The 16,259-nt window shown below is 45.7% G+C and overlaps 2 protein-coding genes across 2 annotated transcripts; one reads left to right on the top strand and one right to left on the bottom strand.

Annotated features, from left to right (window-relative positions):
• Positions 1-2,290: 2,290 nt before the first annotated feature.
• klhl6 (kelch-like family member 6) lies at positions 2,291-7,219 on the bottom strand (the record flags this gene model as incomplete). The annotated part of the gene is made up of 7 exons (XM_080018844.1): positions 2,291-3,149; positions 3,239-3,452; positions 3,544-3,746; positions 4,442-4,679; positions 5,139-5,588; positions 6,207-6,372; positions 6,846-7,219. 7 exons carry the CDS (start codon positions 7,217-7,219, stop codon positions 2,851-2,853), a joined length of 1,944 nt encoding a protein of 647 aa, XP_079874970.1. The 3' UTR covers positions 2,291-2,850.
• A 1,341-nt stretch (positions 7,220-8,560) lies between these two features.
• On the top strand, positions 8,561-15,724 carry LOC307243873 (immunoglobulin superfamily member 3-like; the record flags this gene model as incomplete). Its single annotated transcript, XM_080018843.1, has 10 exons — positions 8,561-8,633; positions 10,420-10,788; positions 10,963-11,379; positions 11,517-11,921; positions 12,031-12,381; positions 13,323-13,703; positions 13,826-14,221; positions 14,330-14,743; positions 14,883-15,275; positions 15,423-15,724. 10 exons carry the CDS (start codon positions 8,561-8,563, stop codon positions 15,623-15,625), a joined length of 3,402 nt encoding a protein of 1,133 aa, XP_079874969.1. The 3' UTR covers positions 15,626-15,724.
• Between the last annotated feature and the right edge of the window lie 535 nt (positions 15,725-16,259).

Genomic DNA, 16,259 nt, shown 5'->3' with positions numbered 1-16,259 from the left:
TACCACTGTAGCGTGAACTTTTTACATTTTCCATAAATTTCACCCAAAAGCCAAATATCCCTAACTTAATGGGACATGGGCACATAATGGGAACATGACTTAGGGTCCAATGTTCCCAGAGTCGTATGTTCCCAAGGTCCTATGTTCCCAGGGTCCTATGGTCCCAAGTTCCTATGTTCCCTTTGTCCTAAGTTCCAAAGGTCCTATGTTCCCAGGGTCCAATGTTTACAGGGTCCTATATTCCCAAGGTCCTATGTTCCCTTGGTCCTATGTTCCCAGGTGCCTATGTTCTCTTGGTCCTATGTTCCCAAGGTCTTATGTTCCCAGGGTCCTATATTCCCAAGGTCCTTGTTCTCAGTGTCCTGTGATCCCATGGTCCTATGTTCTCAGGCCCTGTGTGACCAGGATCCTATATTCCCACGGTCCTAAATTCCCAGGGTCCTATGTTGCAAAGGTCCTGTGTTCCCAGGGTCCTATGTTCCCAAGTTCCTATGTTCCCTGGGTCCTAAGTTCCAAGGCCCTATTTTCCCAGGGTCCTATGTTCCCTTGGTCCTATGTTCCCAGGGTCCTATATTCCCAAGGTTCTATGTTCCCAGGGTCCTATGTTCCCAAGGTCCAATGTTTCCAGGGTCCTATGTTCCCAGGTTCTACGTTCCCAAGTTCCTATGTTCCCTGGGTCCTAATTACGAAGGTCCTATGTTCCCAGGGTCCTATGTTCCCAGGGTCCTATATTCCCAAGACTTATGTTCCCTTGATCCTATGTTCCCAGGGTCCTATATTCCCAGGTTCTACGTTCCCAAGTTCCTATGTTCCCTGGGTCCTAATTACGAAGGTCCTATGTTCCCAATGTCCTATGTTCCCAGGGTCCAATGTTCCCAGGGTCCTATTTTTCCAGGGTCCTATGTTCCCAGGGTCCTATGTTCCTTTTTTCATAAGTTCAAACATACAGTGGAACCCTGGGAACTTAGGACCCTGGGAACATAGGACCCTGGTATATAAATACGCCCCAAATTTGAAGTGATTGTTCAGATGATTGTTTTGTTTGCTTGTTTGTTTGTTGCAAATCCGTGGAGTTATATTAAAACAATGACGTTTGGTTTTATTGCTAAATTCCTTGCTACCGCTATTTTCATTGCTTTCACGACCCCTACCTGCAGAACTGTGTGACCCTGAAATGACAGCTTTTGAAGATTTGAGAAAATAGCTGCTTTTTTGAGGAGTGCAACACACCAAAGAAAGACAAATGTTCTTTTTCCAGATTACCTAAAAATAAAAACATTGGGTTGAGATGTGCCTGGGTTTACTTTACAGAAACTAGCAGCTAGACTTGCACCATTTTCAGCAACTCCTGTCAAAATATTTGTTTTTAGGTACAGTGAACTGCATCAATTACATGGACAACTTATTGTGATGAGCTACCGTCTTCTCATCTTTGTGTATAAAATTGTTTTAGTTATCTAGAACAAGCACAGGAAAAATAGCGTCACGAAATTCAGCAGGTCACCCATTTGGATGTAACACTGGTATAACAACACTGTGGCACAGCAATGACAACAACGCCAGCAAACAGGAATTTTAGCAATAAAACCATTAATTTTCTTTTAAATAACTCCAAGCTTGGCCTGAATTGTGGATCGAGTTTTTGCACTGAACACGGATTGTGGATTTGTCCCCCATCACTTGCATTGAACTCTTGATGGAGGAACGGAGCGTCCAGTTTGGAGGAAACACTAGAACTTGCCTACATACCACACGAGGGGTGAGCAGATCCATTCCTTTAAAGGGGGCCTATTATGAAGAACTCACTTTTTCAGTGCTTGTGTATGTCCCCGTGGGTCTCTGATGGGCCTACTAACACACAAACTGTGAAAGGAGACAACCCAGTCAGTTTATTGTGAGTAGATTTGTGTCTCAGGACTACATCACATTGAGACTCAGTAGAATTAGAACCGCCCTCCATCGGAGTAACTCCTCGCACACCTGGAGTGCCGCCGGACCCACTGGCAGTGAAGCTCAGAGCTAAGCATGGGAAGTGTTCCGTTGGCTGCGGAGACCAGCACAAATCTTTTTAAAGAAAGAGGAATTAATACCAACTGTCCGTGATAAAACTGCAGGCGAGGGGAAATGTAAATATTTAAAAAATAATTATAAAACAAACAAACAAAAAAAACAACAACTGTGCGTTTCCCCAAACAAAACCAACACAAATAGTGTGTTTTTATTGTAGATGTATGTATTTTATTTTATTTCATTTTCTTTTCTTTTATTATATTTTATTTTCTGTCGTTTACATGGAACTTAAAATCCCCGCGGCAGTGGGCGGGTGCGACGTCCGTGTCTCCCACCAGCTTGGAGCACGGCAACCAAAGTCGAAAAACGAACTTGTAAATGAGGCCTTGTAGATCTCATATGAGTGAAGATTCAGAAACCGGATTGCTTATTTCTTATTTTTTCTATCTATCTTCTCTTTAACCCATCTGTCTTTTCTCATTATTTCAAATGTCAAATCCACCTGCCTCATATATATAAAGTAATCTTGATAATTATTCCATATTTATTCCCGATTCTTTGCACTCTGCAACATTGCACTATTGCCTTCCTGCTACAACTAAATTGCTGTTGTTTTTATAAGTATATATATATATATATATATATATACTTATTTTATACTTTAACATCTGTATATAGTAGTTAAATGTTTATGTATTAGCTTGTTGTCTTTGTTTCAGCTGTATGTCTAGTCCATGTTTGTACATTGAGAGAAGAAAGAATCGGAGTCAAATTCCTTGTATGTATGCAAATATACTTGGCGAAATAAAGATGATTCTGATTCTGATTCTGTTGCTGATGTCACCCAGTGCTGGCACCAGGTGATAGTCTGTGTATGTGTGTGTAGGACTTCATGAGCGTCACGCTGCCGTGGTGTGAGACTCCCAGAGGCAAGACGCACTCCTCTGTCAGATCTCCCGTGGCCGAGTCCCAGCACATCACCGTGGAGATGACTTGGTTCTTATCGTCCCGACCGCCGGTGATGAAGAGTTTGTTGTTGCAGGCCGCGATGGCGCAGCTCGCCCGGTCGCCCAGACGGGTGACGAAGGCCCACGAGTCTGAGAACGGGGAGTAGCAGTACATGGCGTGCATGGCGCCCCCTGGGGAGCGACAAATGACGACATGAATCCGACATCATTTTGGACGGGCTGAGCTCTCACAGCGTTTGAACGAATTTCAGACCACTCACCGATGACATAAATGCGGTCCTTGAACGTGACGGCGTTGGTGCATTTGGCTTCGATCGGGATGGGGGCTCGAAGGTCCCAGCTTTCCATCCCGGGTTCCCAGCACTGGAGTTTATCGGTGGCCAGCTTTCCATCGGGCCCGCCCCCGATGACAAAAATCCACCGGTCGAAGCTCGCCGCCGCAAAAGAGCTCACGCCCTGATGAAGAGGCGCCTCCTGCAAAAGACCGAACAGAAATAATCAACGGTTTATAATAATGAATTTGAAAAAAATCCGATGGTGAGGCAGAGACCTCTTCCTTTCTCACTTGTGTCCAGCAGTTGTGAAAGGGATCATAGGCCTCCACGCTGGCGAGCCTCTGAACCCCGTCAAATCCGCCGAGGGCGTAAACTTTCCCTCCGTGGAGGGCCATCTTGTGTCTCCATCGTCCGGTTGTCAGAGGCTCGATCCTGGCCCATCTGTCCAGTGCTCCGTTATACCTCCAAACTTCATGCTGGGTCTCTTTACCGCCTAGAAACATTAAAGGCAAGAGAGGCAACTGTCACCAAGCCCCTGACTAACTTTTGTCCAAATGAGTCACATACGTCTTGGTATCTTGACTCCAGGCAGTCAGTAAAGTACTCCATCTATTACTACAGTATGTCTCTAACTGCTCCCTGGACGCCGCTATATGGCAGCTCACTGCTCCTAGATACGTTACTTACTAAGAGCGTAAAATGCAGAGAAATGCATTTCATTGCCTCAGTACTTGTACTCTGTGCAATGATGATTAGTTTAATCTAATACACTCTAATACACTAATGTACATTATGTGGATAAAGGGAGTGAGAGAAACGGCGTAGAGTCACCAGATCTTAACATCAACATCTGATGACAAAACGGACAAACATCTGGGCTTCGGTGTTATTTGTTTCCATAGTTGGGGAAACATCCAAAACCACAGATGCGAACCACAGAAAGTTGATCAGCCTTATTTCAGTTGGTTCCGCTTGGTATGTAAAAAACATTTCCTCTGAGTAAGTGAGAGATAAAAATAAAAAACATTTTGCGGTTCGCTGCTACAACATTGCTGGCGTCATTTTCGCGAGAAATTCGAGAAAAAACTAAATAATAACCAGAAGTGCTCTGTTAGAACTTTGGTTTCCGCTCTGAGAGGAAGTGCTCAGTCATTCTTATCTGACAAGCAAAAAGTGGGGGGCTCTCACCAGATATGTAGACTTCATTGCGAAAAGTGATGCAGGCGAACTCCACCCATTTCCTGTTCTTGGACTCATCCTCCTGCTCGGCCATCGGCAGCTTGGCGACCTCCAGGCGGCTGCGTCTGAGCGGGTCCAGACAGGTCACCGTGGAGATAAAGCTCTCATCTTTAGTGCAGCCGCCGATGATCATGAACACCTCCGACAGGAAGTGCTGCAGCCGCGGCTTGGTTCTCTCCGAGACCACCTACAATAACAAAGGCGCACAAACACCAGCAACGTTCGAGAGAAAGCCGGTGAAGACACACATGCAAAAGGGGGAAGTTGCAGAACCAGAGCGGTTGTGTTCAACTGTGGACTCTTGTCCTTTGTTTGTGAAATTAAGTCTTACGATGCTGGTGTTGTGGAGTAGATATCTTAGGGATATTTTAGATGTCACAGACATGCAAAGACATTGCCTGGGGGCAGAGCTGGACAATTACAGGTTCGGAAATGAAATATCCTGCCATGTTGTTGCTCCGCGCCATGCACTAAGCAAGCTGATTTTACTCGCTAGTTGGACTTCTGGGTTAAGCTTAATTAGCCAATCGAGATGGTTGGCTTGAAGGGCTGGAAATGTCTTTTACTTTCTGATGCAGGGGCAGGGGCCAAAACAAAACAAAACAGAAGAGCAAGAATGGAAGCGTATGTTTCAGTCCTACAGTACCTCCCGGCCCGACAGGTGATAGAGCCGGGTCTCCTGGACCAGATGGAAAGCATCGCCGCACTGGCGAATCAGCTCGTCCGTCTCGACCCTTTCCACAAAGTACGCCGGGTCCAGGAGCGGCAGCCGCACGTGGGACAGCAGCCTCGCGAGCAGCGGGCGCCGCTCGGCGTCCCGCGCCCTCACCCAGGACATCAGCGCCTCGAAGACGCACCGCTCGCACGTCACATTCAGGTCGTCCCTCTGCAGGGCGCTCTCGAGGGCCTCCGCCGGCACCTCCTGGAAGTCCTCCTGCTCGATGACCTTGGAGAACTCGGAGACCAGGAAGTCCTGAGCCCTCGCCCTCAGGGCCGGCAGCGCGTGGCTGTCGGCCAGGCACAGGACCCCGACGCAGCTCTCCGCCTGGAGGGACTTGGTGAGAAAACCGACGCAGGCCTCCACCACACGCAGGAACTGGAAGGAGGAAGGAGGCGATAACAACATGCTGTCCGAAAATGAGGTATACAACCACAACGTAGCAATAACACTGCGCGCGCGCACGCACACACACACACACGCACACACACATACACACACAGACACACACCAGAACTCCCCTATCTTGTTTTGCTGTCCAGATGTGAAGTCAATTTTAGCTTGTGAGTTAAATCCATCTGAAGCGTAAACAACTGTGCGAGTTTCACTTCCACGTCTAAACCTGGACAAGAAAAGCTAATTTCCTAAGGAGATGTTCATTATGTTACATGAATAACATAAGAGTGCCAGTTTTCGATGAGATAATCAGGACAGTTATAATATTTAGAAAGGGTTGCTATGCCTGCCTCTAAGGATTCCTTTAATCAATGTGGCCGAAAGAAACCCCCTTGATGCCTCATTTAAATAAAATACAAATATAACTACTTGTTTCCAATGGGAGGGTGCTGGCATTTAACATCCGTTCATCATTTATCATTTAACACTGGTAAATCCCCGAACTATGCTGGAGGAAAGTAGGACAACGTCTTAATCGACTGCACAGACGAGCGAACGACGGCCCCTCGCTGAAAGATCTGAGTTGTTATTTGAGCTGACCTGGAACTGACAAGCCGCCTCCAGGATCCTCTGGACGTTGGCGTGAGTGATGAGAGCCTGGCTGGTGTAGGTGTAGTCCAGCAGAGAGCGCATGGTCTCACCGTGCAGGCCCTTGATGTCCACAAACTCCTCGTGGGTTTCTCTCAGGCCACTGCAAAACATTGCCCTGCATGAGTACATTTGAAGGAAAGTCACGACAAGTTCAGTCAGTACCCACATCGCAATACAGACAAGTAACATCTTTTACAGTGGCTTTCAGAGCCACCACGGGTTCTTCAAGATGTTCCAGTGGGCCCTCCAACGAGATAGATCGTTCATTCGGTATTATGTCATTTATAAGATATCAGCAATGTTAGAGAATGTGCAATAATGACTGTTTTGATCCTAGTTTCAGTATGTTCTCTGTAACTATAACATAGACAGGTGCGGACGTTTGGACTAAATCAGTCCTGACAATCAAAATCTTCTCAGACAAAATCGTATCACACGGGCTCCGTGCCCCAATGTGTATCAGAAACCGCAGGTCTCTGATGTGGAAAAAGGTTGAGAATCACTCGTCTACTGGAATAATGCCAAGTATTGCATCGTATCCCTGAGTTTGTGCCTGAGGGAGTGCGTCGTATTTCCTTGCGTTTGTACCTGAAGTAATGGCTGGCGGCTGCCAGGACGGCCCGGTGGCAAGGGAACCTCTGCCCCTGGACGCACAGCGTCACGTCGGTCAGCTCTCCGCTCAACCGCAGGGTCTCCATGCCCCTCTGGAGCTCCGCAGGGAGACCTCCATCCTCCCAGCAGAGCTCGCCCGCCCCTCCGACGTCGCCCTTGCCCTCCTTCGGGCTCGGGTCATCTCCGATCCCATTCGGGGACAAGCTCGTCCTCTCCAGCAGGTCGCTCATCTCATCACAGCGGGGGGGTGAAACCGCCAGCAGTGCCACCGGCAGAATGAGAGCCTGACAAGTGGAGAGGCTGGCTTGGTTTTTCACGCCCCTCCGCACGCTTCCTGTTCTGTTGCTCATGATCGGTGCATTGGGGTTTTGTAACACAGCTGAAGCCAAGTTGTTTTCCCCGACACTTCCTTTTCTAAAGTCATGTAAAGCCTCAACGTCAGCTGACAGGCCGACAGGACTACCTTACTCGTCTTAGATGTTTGTTGTTTTTTATATACTGAAGATAATCAAAGATACAACACACAGCTACATGGATGTTGAAAAAAGAAATCTCTGTCCAACATAAGTCAGAAGTATTGATAATGTAATTCATTTGAAGCATTTTGAGCTTATGGTGTGTGTGTGTGAGCCTGTGTGTGTGTGTGTGTGTGTGTGTGTGTGTGTGTGTGTGTGTGTGTGTGTGTGTGTGTGTGTGTGTGTGTGTGTGTGTGTGTGTGTGTGTGTGTGTGTTGTGTGTGTGTGTGTGTGGGGGGGGTAGTAATCAAAGCAAAAAGGTAATTTTCAAATAATTTCCTTATATTTGCCAGTTGCCAGTGCCAATGCCAACCTACAGTATGTCTTGTCCAGGTAACCTTGAAGTCACCAAAAGCTATTTGAAGCAGTCTCAAAATTGGCCCTTAAATTATTTTCATTTTTTCCAAAGAGCATGTTCTGGTTTCAGCAATGTCGCCCTCGTTCCCCCACTAAGTGGCACTACTGTATCAACTTTGACAGCACATACAATCATAACTGTCAACTTCCAATTGATGAAACACTTATAAAATATATCAAATATCAAAATAGATAGATAGATAGATAGATAGATAGATAGATAGATAGATAGATAGATAGACAGACAGACAGACAGACAGACAGACAGATAGACAGATAGATAGATAGATAGATAGATAGATAGATAGATAGATAGATAGATAGACAGATAGATAGATAGATAGATAGACAGATAGATAGATAGATAGATAGATAGATAGATAGATAGATAGATAGATAGATAGACAGATAGATAGATAGATAGATAGATAGATAGATAGATAGATAGATAGATAGATAGATAGATAGATAGATAGACAGATAGATAGATAGATAGATAGATAGATAGATAGATAGATAGATAGATAGATAGATAGATAGATAGATGGATATTTGATTTACTTAACCAGATTGGGGTCATCCGGGTGTGGGATTATCTTATTTTATTGTGTTTTGGGTTAGGGTTGTATGTATATATGCTGTATATGAGGGTTATATGTAGGTTATACATTACACCTCCACGTCAGAGCTTTTCTATGGCAAAGCAAGACAACGATGTCGACAGGGAAAACCACATTTAAACTTCCCCTCTGTGTGTCTCCAAATCGCAAAGCCGCTCTGTAAAGCAATCACTCTCAGCGCAGTCTTTACCAGAGCAGAATGAGGAGCTTCCTGCCAATAGTTTTAAGGCTGGGTGTTCTGTTCCCAATTGGACTCGTCATCCTCCACTGTGGTAAGAGTAGACATTTGACAGATTGCATAATGTGAATACGTCTGTAGCATTTGGATTCAAAAGCCGCGATAAATGGGTTAGACTATGTCGATATGAAAATGCATAGATCTCATGCATATTTAAAAATGTATTTAGTTATTGATTTTTATTGTTGTTGTTGTTGTTGTTGTTGTTGTTGTTGTTTTTTGTGAGTAACAAAATCAAAGCATCAATGTGACCTTGTAATCTGAGAAACTGTTAAGTGGCGTCAAAGACGGTCTTAAATCTCCAAAAGCTACTTAGCCCTAATTCTAAAGAATGCTCTGTCTCCATTAAAAGGAAAGTTTTTTGTATGATTGTCAGAATTAATTAGAAAATAATCCAATGATGAAACATTATGAAATTCTCGCAAATGGGAGATGAACCATTCCAGCATTCATCCAAGACAACAATTCATTTGCCTTTGACATACTATATACAACATCTGACAGCTTCATATTAAATTATTTTTCGTCAATTGCAATACAGCAACAATGATTATGGTTTCCCTCTCCAATAAAACAACAATTCCGCGAGCAGATAGTTTAAAGATATTAAATATATCTAAATATAAATATCATATCGTGAAACACAGAAAGAAGAAGTGAAACTAAAGGGGCTGCTATTTGTAAATAGGGCTTATTATTATTATAACTATAACTGTTATAAAAAACCTGACTGGCACTTAAGAGCAGCCAACAGATAATTCAAAAGGCTGAAAATTCAAATAATGTATAATAATAATAATAATAATAATAATAATAATAATAATAATCATCATAATAAATATAGCTGCAGGTTGCAATGCACAGGTCCAAGTTAGTCGCGTTAGTCACAAATTAGTTTTCCTGTGAGACGCAGCATTACTTCCTACAAACACGAGTTACAATTTTCTGAGTTCCCATGGAACGCAGCATCGGCTCCCTCTCTCGACCCGGTGCAGATCCTGCGCCGGGTCGAGACCGCGCACCTCGCCGCCCCCTTGCGAAAGCCACACCCTGATCGTATATAATAAATTGGATGGTGATGTCACAAAGGGCCACGCTCCACCACCCCAGCCGGCTCCAACACCGCAGCCCGCCCCGCTCCGCCAACATTCGGCCACTTCTGGTAGACTGGCAACGGTTCTTTATTAGTTTCTGCTCCACATATAGATCGATGTGGATCAAACTGGGACCACAAAATGTCTGAACTGCGAATCCAACGACACTTCATTCATGTCGGTGGGTTCGGGAGTTGCTGTGCGTCAGACACTTTCAGAAGGAAAAATGCCAAGGAGAAAAAATTATATTAAATATCTGAATAAAAACAATAGGGTCCAGCCCACACAATTCTGACAAATAATGATGAATTATGGATAAATACATATACATAACTATAACGAACAAAGTTACAATGCTAACAAGCAAAAACCCAACATAAATACATACAGAGACACATATTTCATTCTTGTACGTTAAATTCACAAATAAAAGTAGAAAGTTTACAGAGCATTGCATATATGGCTGCATTTACAATGTATGTATTGCAAGTGCAGTGAGCAACCATTTAGACTTCCTCCACCTATGATCTCTTCCAATGGTCATACTAGGTTATACTAGATATTTTTTGTATAATTATATGTGTTTAACACATATAATATATAATATATACACACATATATATATATATTGTATATATATATTGTTCAAAAATGGTCTATTTTGTAAATATCCAATGTCCATTATCTGTTGCTTACTAAAGTGTCTACTCTGTGTACACTGTGCAGGCCAGGCCAGGGTGCTCACTGAGATTCAGTCGGGCCCTCTGTATCGTGTGCTCGACCACTCGCTCTCAATCACCTGCAATGTGAGCGGCTTCTTAAACCACGACGCCAGCAAAGTATTTGAATTCAGCATGCACCGCCTCCCTGACAAGGAGATCAACATCATTAGCACCAGTAACCCAGATTTCAGCTTCTCTGGCCACATGAGGCGGGTGGAGGCGAAGGAAATCACGCTGGAGCACATGGGGCCCAATTCAGTCATTTTCACCATCAAGAATCTAAAGGCCACCGACGACGGAAAGTACACGTGCTCTGTGGAAAATATTGACCTCACTTACAATGGGGCCTACTCTGCTCAAACCACAGTGAAAGGTAATCACATTGCTGATTTATCAAATCACAAATTGTATTAAATCACTGCGTAAAAATATTAAATTGACTCTTTAATACTCTTGCCAGTATTTTAACTGAATTTTCAACTTGGAAAAAGAGAAGCCCTCTGTCGTTTTGACCACCTTGCTCCCTTCCTTTTCCGTGGTTTCATAGTAATTGACGACTCCCTCACTGTGTCATCCCCGGACTCTCTCCCCCGGAGCCACACCGAAGGTGACAGCCTCACCCTAACGTGCCAGGTCTCCAGCAACACAGTCCAGCACACCCATCTCTCTGTTGCCTGGTATCTCCACGCGGTTGGGGAAGACAGCGCCGGCCCTATCATCTCACTGGACCAGGACATGACACTACGTCCCGGGGTGGGATTCGAAGGGCGCTACCAAGCTGGACTCATCAGGTTGGATAAAATGGGAGAGGCCACGTACAGACTGAAGATGGACCAACTCAAGGTGTCCGACCAGGGCAGGATCTACTGCCGCGCCCAGGAGTGGATCCAAGATCCTGACCGTACCTGGTACTCGATCACACAGAAGGACACGGAGCCAACCCCGCTGAACGTCAAAGCTGAAGGTTAGAAATATAATTTAATTTGCTTGTGCTTTAGTTCTCTTTCTTCAAGCCTAAGGGTTGTAGTCTTGTTATAGGATGTGGGTTATTGTGCTGATATGGGTCTTACACTACATTGTGTCCTATCCTGTTTCGGGTAGAAGTGTTGCCAGACAGAAGCTATATTGTGGTGACGATCACAGTGCAGAAGACATCACTGCAGGAGGGCCAGGAGCTGTCTATAGCCTGCAACGTAGACGTCCAGAATTTGTCCGAACGATTCTTCTCCGTGGCCTGGCTGCGGGACGGTGTGGAGCTGGCCCGCCTTGGCCCCACAGGAATTCTACGCGTGGGACCGGAGTACAACGATCGTAAGATCGGGGGGGAGCTGAGGGCGACCCGGACCAGCGACAAAGAGAACCAGCTCATCTTGAGGCCTGTTCGAACCCAGGACCAAGGAGAGTACATGTGCAGGGCGTGGCCTCAGGACAGAGGGTCGAAGGGGAAATTCACTGAGGGGACACCCCAGGACTCGAGTACCCAAGCAGTTTCCATCTCAGCCACAGGTGTGTGAGCATCGCTGTCATATATGGAGTTATGGCCACAATAACTATACTTACTGTAGGCTACACTGTATTCTGCATAATACTACCTGTGATGTTTTTTCATTCACAGAGAGTGGGCTCACAGTTGAAATGGAAACTAAAAATGTGGCCGTCAACGAAGGTGGTAAGCTGCAACTCACCTGTAAAGTGAGCGGGGTCAGCGGGCAACTCTCAGTGACCTGGGAATACAAATCTGGATCCATATCAACGGATTCCTTCAGAAATGTCATCGCTCTCAACCGGGAGGGGATCACCGAGTCGGGCCCAGGGTTTGCACAGAGGGATGTCAGGGCATCACGTCCAGCAGACGGTGTCTTCACACTGGAGCTGAATGAGGTCACGCCCTCTGACGCAGGCATCTACCAGTGCACTGTTTCTGAGTGGGCGCGCAAAGCCAATACCAACATCGATAAAACCCACAGTCAGTCACAGTTAAGCACTGTGGCGGTAAATCTTGCAGGTATGAAAAACAGAGAAACATATGTAACGGTGATAGTTCCCATGAGGCATCAACCCCCATGATGCACTGGAACCACACTGTATCTACTGTACTTTGAATGAAATAACATTAGCTATAACCAGTGGTGGAAAAATTACTCGAAAGCCTGATCTACTTTGATAAAAGTCTCTCATTGGAATACTGCTTGAGTAAAAGGTACTTAAGTATTAAAAGTCTAAGTAAAAGCGAATGCTGTGGAGAAAAAAGAAAAGCCAGACTTTTATTCTGGTTGCCAATACAGGTACTCAGGCGTCTCAGCGTCAAGCATCTCATCTCATTACCGTTCTCAGTCTGTCAGTATTCATAACCCTAGCGTAACACTAGCGTTACTAGTGTAATAACACGGGGCCTCGCTTATCGACCGATTCACTTAAAGACCTAGCCCTAGGAACGGAACTCGGTTGTTAAGTGAGGAGTACCTGTATTCACTTATTGTTCGTTATGCATAAGAGGCACTTCAGTACTTTGGTAAGACGCATCTTTCATTCCGACATAAGAAAACATTTGTTGTAAATATGGCCATGGTGTGCGTCTCCATCAGTCGTAGCAGGTGCAGGTGCATGTACAGGTGCATATACAGGTGCATGTACAGGTGCATGTACAGGTGCAGGTGCAGTTGCAGGTGCACGTGCAAGTGCGAGTAACAAAGTTCGTCAGGGGAATTGTTTTGGAGTAAAATTACACTTTTTTGGGGCTCAATGTAGCTAAATGAAAGTAAAAAAACAGAAGTATATTAACTCGAGCAAAGTACAGATACTCCAAAAAATACTTAGTAAGTACAGTAGCAAAGTATTTTTACATTAGGTTATACCATACCAACTATAATCACTGCTGGTCAACATCACATGTCATTTCTCTTAAAGAGTCGTCGCTGAAATTGGACCTTAAGAGTCGCCAAAGTGTGGTAACTGTGGGGGAGGAGGCGGCGCTGAGGTGCCGTGTCCGTGGGTCCGTGGGGTCCGTGCCGATGACGGTGAGGTGGAGCCTGCAGAGCGAGGATTCCTCCTCCCTGGACAACATCCTGACGGTGTCCCACAGTGGGGACATCACGTGGCAGGAAGGCCGGCATCGCTATCAGGTGAAAATAGAGAGCTTCGGGACGGAAGTCCATCATACTCTGCTCATCGTGGGGGCAAGCAAGAGAGAGGCGGGACGCTACCAGTGCGAGGTGTCTGTCTTCCTGGAGAAAAGACACAAGAAGCTGCCGCCATCCAACTTGCTGGCAGTCGTGGTGAAGGACCCGGGTAAGAGCCGGTTCACAAGGCACCAAATCCGCTTGCCCAAGCTGTGTTGTCTGACTGGTGTGTGTGGTACAGATTCTTCTGATGCTCAGCGTTATTTCAATCCGTCTCCCTCTCTCACCTAGAAACCGCGCTCTCTCTCACTTCCGCCCCCACCATCACGGGTGGGGTTAATGCTGACATAAAAATAAAATGCACCGCTAAGGAGAGAACTTCTGCCTCCTCTCGCTTTGCCGTCACCTGGGTTGTCCAGCCGGAAGCAGGGGACAACAAGACCATTCTGAGCATTAGCCATGACGGCGTAGTGACCTTCGAGCCGCAGGTGGAGTCAAGCACTGGGCAGAGAATCAGCGGGATGCAGAAGGAAGGCCGTAGCTTTGAGCTGACTATTCGGCAAGCTCTGGTCAGGGACAGCGGGACGTACATCTGTATGGTGGTAGAGTGGCTGCAGGATCCTGATGGTCAGTGGTTTCAGCTGACACCCGCCCATACAACCACAGAGCTACGAATTATAGAGCCGGGTAAGTTGCTATATTGTTTATTAAGATTCTTGGTGGTAATGATTGAAAATCATCTGACACAATATAATCCCACCCCCCCCCCCCCATAACACATTACTCTTTTACCAGCCAACGACTTGCATTTGGATAAGACAGAACATCAGCTGATTGCTACCGAAGGAGGGGACGTTGAGTTGAACTGTACCCTGACATCCGTTGGGTTTAACCCCTCGTTCGTCTACGCAATTGTTTGGTTCTACACGGGATCAGACCTTTCTGCTCAGAAAGTCCCCCTGGCAGAAGTAGACCACATTGGCCTCATGCGGTGGCCAGAGAGCCAGCCGCTTCAGGGCCTTCAGGGGAGGCTTCATCTTTCCAGACCCACTCGCAGCACCTTCAACCTGCACATCCAGAGGGCCCATGAGGGGGATAGTGGTACTTACCAGTGTCGGGTGGAACAGTACCAGCTCGATCACCGAGGCCACTGGCAGCAGAGAGCCACGGATGAGTCAGGCCTGATCTCTCTCACCGTAAAAGCTATTGGTATGATTGCATCATTCCCATGCTATCGCTTTGAAATTATCGATTGCATTCACATTAGCGCCAATATTTGGTGTGTCGTACGTTAATGCCACATTTTGCCAGCCGTGCACATGAGTTTGTCTGTGTGTCTTTTGGACAGAGAGAAACTTGTCAATTGGGAAAGAAGACATCCAACTTAATTTGACAGCTTCCAATGAATTTGTCATCCCCTGCACTATTACTGCCCAGTCAAGCAAGTCGTCCGCATTCCACATCACCTGGTTTCGGCAACAGAATACAGGGAGTGAACAACACCCCATCTTCACAGTTTACCAAAACTCTACCCTGCAAGACAGGAGTGGGAGGGGAGGGAGACTCAGGTTTGACCACCCCGTTCCCAGCCACTTCCACCTGACGATGCTCAACGCCACTCCGGACGATAGCGGCCTATATTTCTGTCGGGCGGAGGAGTGGATCTTGTCACCATCCCTGAAATGGAAAAAGGTGGCCGTGGAAACGTCGGGCGAGTTCACTGTCAATGTCTATGCAGAAGGTACCTAATACATGACTGCATGATTTCCTGTTCCTGTTGCTGTTGGCTAAATCAATTGGTATTTGAAATGGCAATTTTTTTTTTTAGCTCCAGGAACTGTACCAGTTAATGATGATGGTTCTTGCTTTTTTTTTTTTTTTTCAACAGCTGTGGCCACTGCCTTGGAGTCAGGATGTTCCTTGGGCATCTTTCTGGTTATTTCCTCAGTTGTTATCGTATGCCTAATGGTGGTGGTCTCCATTTTGGTATTTAGGATATATCAAAGCAAATTCTCAGCGGCCAAGAAGCCTGACAGCACTCTCTGGGCAGAGGGAATCCCCCTGGAATCCAAATCTTGCCTAGAGGACTAAATCTCACTTCGGTTCAGAGGAATAATGATTTCTAGGCGGGGTACCGCACCTCAGTGAGGGAACGTGATACAGCGAGGCAGTGCGTACAGAAGTAAGAATATTTACACAAGACAAAACAGTAGAGACGAACAGAAAAGAAAGGACAGAAAAAGAGACAAGAAGACGAGAGGACGAGAGAAAGGGAGCACAAAGGAAAAGAAAATTATATATTTGTGGTAATTCTTTGGCCCGTATCGTTTTGCAGCAGTGTTTCATCATCCACATTGTTATATATATAATTTTTTTTCTGTTTGAAATTGTGACTTGTATCTTTTTACAATGGCTTTGAAAGTACTTCTGAGGCACAGCACACAATCAAGACTTCAAAAGCAAGACTAATGTATGACATCCGGAGGTTACAGTATGGAAGACAGTCATTTTGTGTGTCTACCAAAGTACAATTTCTTCATAACTAAGAATCTGTTGCTCTGTTTTATTCAACAGTAGTTTTAGTTGGTATAGTCAATCGTAGGATCTTGGTTAAACCGTTCACTCAGTCTTGTCAGATCGTCGTTGTATCCACTGCGTCAATACTACTGCGTCAAATCTACTACCTGTTTCCTGTACCTTCCGTCCGAACCTCTGCCTGGTTCCC

This window comes from Zeus faber (assembly GCF_960531495.2).
Source record: "Zeus faber genome assembly, chromosome: 18".
NCBI lineage: Eukaryota > Metazoa > Chordata > Actinopteri > Zeiformes > Zeidae > Zeus > Zeus faber.
The sequence above is the reverse complement of the archived record's forward strand: the minus strand, read 5'-3'. Positions and strand labels throughout refer to the sequence as shown.